The sequence below is a fragment of a genome, unplaced genomic scaffold, assembly GCF_019419815.1.
Source record: "Pyrus x bretschneideri cultivar Hongxiangsu unplaced genomic scaffold, Pyrus_bretschneideri_v1 Contig5, whole genome shotgun sequence".
In the NCBI taxonomy this organism is placed as follows: domain Eukaryota; kingdom Viridiplantae; phylum Streptophyta; class Magnoliopsida; order Rosales; family Rosaceae; genus Pyrus; species Pyrus x bretschneideri.
The window spans coordinates 3,761,802-3,767,755 of NW_025999787.1; the positions used below are offsets into that span (position 1 = coordinate 3,761,802).

Below are 5,954 nucleotides of genomic sequence, written 5' to 3' on the forward strand. Positions count from 1 at the left end.
TCTTCTTGTAGTTTAGATTAAATTAAAATCTCTCTTAAATATTACACAAATACTATGTTTTGGTAAGGTATTGGGACCAAGTTATTAAGGAATGGACTACAAAATGGATTAAAAATACCCTGCATGAGCAATACAAAAGATATGTGAGAGGGATTGCAAATCCGGACTTGAAAGAAGTCAATTGCAAATCTCTCTCACATAGCTTTGTAATGCTCATGAACGATATTTCTAATCTTCTCTGCCTATCATTTTGTATTCCATTCACTCATAACTCGACTTAAGAAATGAAAATCTCTCGCCCAAACACGACCTAGTTGAAATGTAATCATTTTAACAACAAACATACTTTACTAGGGAATAGAATGACACTTAGAGAGCTTTGGAAGGTCACATGTCTCCATGTGCAAGTACAGTTGTTTTGTTAACCTGTATCCTTGTTGAAAACCATATGTCTTGTCAATTGTGGCTTAAGTTTGAAGAACACAAGGCCTGCAACTGTTTGAATTTGATGGTGCCAAAACATGACTTCTTCCATCTGCCAAAACATGCCTAATAGCATTTGAATTTGATGGTGCCGTAATTGATGGAATATACTGCACTTAAAAATATCAATTCAACCTTAGTGTTGGTCCTCAATTTTCACTTGGAATAGTAAAACGATGTAACAACTTAGCTGCACTAGATGTATGCTCGTTTATTGTTATCTCTTTATCCTAGAAGTGAGAAGGTTTATTGTTATCTCTTTATCCTAGAAGTGAGAAGGCAGAAACATAAAATAGCTTATATACCCCGTTGCAGGTGAGTTTTTGTTATCATTTGGGGGAGAACTAAATTGTGCCTCCATTGCTCATTGCCAATGAATTAGAAACTGCAAAGTCAACTGAGTAAGTTTTAGTAATGAAATGTTATTGGTAAGTAGGATTAACCTGCAATAATTTGCTCCACTTTTGAGAGATAAAGGTTTAAGCTAAATTTAAGTATAAACAAGTGGGGGCAGATTAGATAAAAAGATGCCTTAGTTAATTTAGAATTAAGAATTAAACTAGAGATTAGGGAAAACAAATATTGATGTTGGGAGAATTCTACATGGGGATTGGACTTAAACAATCATGCTTCCCCCAAATATATATTTATGTGTGTGTATAATCATACATCACACCAGTACCAGATCCTGATTCTGATTTTTGGGTTCCACTCAAACCGACAAACAAGGCTCTTAACCTTTCTGGTTGTTGGCCACACCACCCATCTTCTAATAAACTTCAACAACTCCACACCTACAATCTTACTAGAGAAATCCTGGGCAAAGCTCTCGATTCACGTCATCCGTTCGACCAAGACAGAATCAGAATGAACATGAACTTAGTGAACTAGAATCAGAGTTACATTTTACATCCCACAACAATTTGGAAAAAAATTCAAGACCCCTTTCACATTACCAAAATAGAATGTGAAGGGCCAAAAAGAAAATAGGCAAATTAAAACCCCCACTAAACAAACAAAGCTCTCTGATTTTTTTACTGCCTTCTTCTCACTGAGTTAACCTGGAAGCAAACCTCTCTCTCTGTACAAATCTAGATAGATCAGTCACAAAAACCCAATTGAAATCTGGAAATTTCATGGGTTTTTTTTTCTTTTTTTTCTCCTCACTAACCTTTTAGTTGTATTAAAAATATCAAACTGTAAATTAAGGGGTAGATTAATAATCATAATCTGAAGCAGCTGCTGCAGAGTCAGTGGAGGGCAACCCTTTGGAACTTGGTCTCTGGAGGAGAGGCAGAGCCCTCACAGAGGGCTCTTTTTCTGTTAACTATGCCACAGTTAATGTTGACCAAGGAGGGGTCTTGGTGCTGGAGCTGGCTTTGCAGCTGGGTCTGCAATGGTGGTTGTGGTGGTGGTGAAGGAATGGTCACAGGGGGGATCTCAAACGACTCCAGCGGCGGTGGCGGGTGTCTCCACTGCGGCAGAGGGCCGGCCAGAAGAAGGGTCTGAAGCAATGGGCCAGCTTTCATCACAGCCTGCAAAAGCTTTCCCTTTTCAGGCAATGGCTTCTCAGGCAGCAGCCCCACTGCTGGGTGTGGCATGGATGGTGCTGGTGGCAGCTGCTGGGTTTGCTGAATTGGGTCAATAACTGGGGAAGAGACAATGCTTTCTTCACAATCTGAGGAGGAGAAGCCATTGTTGGAGTCGATTCCTCTTCTGGGTTCGTCTTCAATGCTTGAAATACCAGAGAGAGGAGCTGTTTGCTGCTTCTGCTGGGTATGCTGCTGGTGCTGCTGCTGGTGGGTTTGTTGGAGGAGGAGTTTCTCAAGGAGAAGTCTTCGGCATTTGTCTTGGGCTTCATCTCTTTCTCTGATGGTTTTTTGGAGCAGATCTTTGAGATGAGACATCTGATCGTCTCTTTTTCTTAGCTCCTCTTGAACTGCAACTCTTGTTTGCTCAAGCTCCACTGTTGTGTACAAAAGAGAATTCCTCAACTCTTCCATGCTCTGTGTGATCATAAAAAATTTGTAAACTTCAGCAAAAAATGATCCAAAAGTCTCAAAATTTGAGGTTTTGGGCTCAAATTATTAGAAGTAGAAACCCCATAATGCAAGTTTAAGCTCGCCCTGAACCTGACACTCATTCGAGGGCTCAGGGCGATACTTAAAAGTACACAATAAGATGCTCACCAGAAACAAAGTAAAGTTGTAAAATTGAAACTTGGGTATGAAATTGTGGAGAAGATAAACCCCATTGTGCAAATTCAAGGACCAAATTAGACTAGAAGTTCAGAAAGCTCCTAAGAATCTGAAAATTTTGAGAAATTTGTGGTTACCTTTCCTTGGCAGTAGTAAGCCCAGCTGCTAAGAAGAGGGCTGCTGCTGTGGTGGCTGTTCATGCTGGTGTGAAGAAATGGAACCCAAGGTGAAGTGTTTTAGAGAGAGAGAGAGAGAGAGAGAGAGAGAGAGAAAGAGAAAGAGAGAGGAGAGGTGGGGTTTTCGAGTGGTTGTCCTTGGTCTTATAACAAGAGCTCAAGTCACTGTTTTCCCCTGTTGTCTGCTGCTTTTTTTTTTTTTTTTTCCTCACTGGAGGAGGTTGGACAAAAGTGCGAAGGGCCAGAAGCCTACCCAACCCAAAGGCCACTCCCTCTCCCTCTCTGTGAGTCAGTCAGTCCTAATGCCTAATATGGCTATGTCACTGTTGCACATATAAGCGCGGGGAATCGTAAATCAGCGATAAAAGCGGGAGTAAGAAAACCAGTCTAACCATGTTTTACTTTTTCCACCAACTTGCACAACATGAGAAGGAAATTCTGCAGAAAATGTGACATCCAAATTTCTGACAAAGCCTTTAGTATCTTAAAGGTCATTATAAATAAAAATAAAAACACACAAAATGATTGATAAGACACCTTACTTTATAAATTATGGTTACGCTTTTCCTTTATTTTTGGTAAATGGCTTATGTATGACAAGTAAATTTGGAGCAAACCGTAATCATTTTTTTATTTTATTTTATGTTTTTATTCACTTTCACATCTTTTATTTTATTTATTTTTTAAATTTTTTGAAACAATGGTAAAAAAATTTCATTATTAACAGAATTATTACACAACAAAGGCCCAAACCAAGCACAGAAAGCGAAAGAGGACCAACCAAACAAAACAACAAACGCCCAAATAGGAGATTAGGTTAAAAAAACAGAAGCAAACCAAAAGAAACCCTTAGCCTTCTGCTATTATCGCCACCGCAGCACCTAGCAACAATATGAACCAGCGACTGCAATGAACGCCATAAATTGTACCAAACAACGCCTCAAAGATGGAAGAAAGGAAGACTCCCCATACATCAAAGAATCCTTCTCTGATTGCATCCACCAAGTAGAAGAAATCAAAGAGTCCAATGGGATTCCCATAAGCAACATTGCCAACAAAAGAAGACCGAGAAAAAGGTGGTGTGCGAACACCCTAGCCGGTGGGATTCACATCTTAGTAAGGTTTTAAAAATCGAACCGAATTTGTACGTAAAAAACCAAATTGGTAGGTCCTTCGAATTGTGACAATGTGACCTAAGAGAAGAAATTACATAGGACAAGTTAATCAGGACCATGACGTCTCGGATAACTAATAGTCTAATACAATGCAATGTGTAAGACTCTCTTCACATGACCTTGTATGAGTGGCCCAAGATGCGATGGTGGTTGTAAACGCATTCTATGAAAGTTTCTTTCTTTGAGGCAATGATGCAGCCAGATTTTCAATTTGGTTTTACTCCTACAAAAGATTAGTCAAACACCTATGCAACTCCATTTTACTGCACCATGTTAGCAAAAATCTCCTTTTACGGAGAGCAATTTATCGCCATCATGATTTGCAATGTTAATGATACAACGCCGAGTAGAAAGATTATTACCTGTGTCGTTGGATCATTGGCACGAAACGCCATAATTACGGTAAGTTCATGTCATGTAAGCTTTTATCCTTCCACTTAGACTAGGGACTCAGTAATATCTTAGACCATTTTCAATCATGGAGGGCAAACGTAACCCTTGACTATATTTTAGCCCTTCCTAAATAAATATTATTTAAAAAAATAAGGGATGGTTAATTTTTTTTCTCATCTCCAATCATGTAGGGATAAATCTTTCCATCTTGAATTAGGATGCATATGTTGGGGCCCACTGAGGGTGCTTGAGGGCTTGTTATATGTACATGAAAAGGGATCCTCTCTGAATCCCTTCCACCTAATCCTCCTTATCAAACAATCCAGACCCTTGAAATTTGATCCAACGGCTAAAAACATGGGCCCACTTTAAAAGTTATAATAACTTTAGTCGTTAGATCAAATTTCAAGGGTATAGATTGATGAGGATGATTAAGTAGAAGGGATCTGGAGAGGATCCATTTCCATATGTACACAACCCTAGGCTAAATTTATGCAAAATCATTTTGGTCCTTGATTGGAGACGAGTTTTGCATATTCAGGCTAAAAGTATAGCCTTTGGTTGGAGATGGTCTTATGGGATTTGATGAGATATTTTACCTTGTTGAAAAGTTAAGGAAAATTGGGTCTCATTATCTTTATTTTTTATTTTTTATTTTTATTTTTAAATGACATGACACATGTACAAACAATTAATAAAGTAGTACTCTCTATGTATTGTCTAATTAATTTCTTCATTTACAAGTGGATTGCCTTGATAGTTAGGACATTCCTTTTCAACACACTGTCTGGAGTCAAACCAAGTCCCTCTCTTTTAGTGTATATTAGTGTATAATATCACATATTATAAAAATTGTTTAACAATTCAATTCAAGTTGTAATAGTTTCAAAATTCATCTTAAAAATTGTGGTTCATCTATTTATCAAATAACAATAAGATGACTAAACAATTTTGAATTTAGTTGATTTTTTATAGGGATGACCTTAAAAAGTAAATTGAAAAATAAACGTTTCAAATCATCACGCAAGATTGTAGGACGAACAAGAGAACAAAAAGATTACCAACATTCCTCCTCTATAATAGGCCTATACAAAAGGAGGTTCATTAATGTTTTAACCAAGACCTAAAAACAAGCCCCCAAAGAAAGAAAATTAGGAAAAGGGTAAGACTCGAGGGTTTTGCTTTTTTTTTTTTTTAGAAAAAAAAAAAAGAAATCTTTTTCTGCATATTTTATAACTTTTTATATTCTTAGTTAAACAAAGAGTTGACAAATTATGGAACCAATAAAGTTGACAATTTTAGTGTAACACATACATGATATTGCACTATAACGATACATCAACTTCGTATGTGTTGTAGGCATAATTTACTGAACAATTATGGAGGCCATATAGAGAGAGAAGGTGCAGCATAGAGAGAAGAAGAGAGATGTGTAATTGTGAGGTGTGTGTTATTCCACCCCATTGTGCCTTTATTTATAGTAGTAGGGAAAATTAATTCCTTACCCTTTAGGATTACAACATTTAATA

General features: G+C 37.5%; 1 protein-coding gene across 1 annotated transcript; it reads right to left on the reverse strand.

The window, feature by feature from the left end:
- Nucleotides 1-1,071: 1,071 nt before the first annotated feature.
- LOC103928627 (protein enabled homolog) lies at nt 1,072-2,988 on the reverse strand. Its single transcript, XM_009337705.2, has 2 exons — nt 2,819-2,988; nt 1,072-2,489 (listed from the first exon to the last, which is right to left on the reverse strand). The coding sequence occupies exons 1-2, from the start codon at nt 2,879-2,881 to the stop codon at nt 1,734-1,736; spliced, it is 819 nt and encodes a 272-aa protein (XP_009335980.1). The 5' UTR covers nt 2,882-2,988; the 3' UTR covers nt 1,072-1,733.
- Between the last annotated feature and the right edge of the window lie 2,966 nt (nt 2,989-5,954).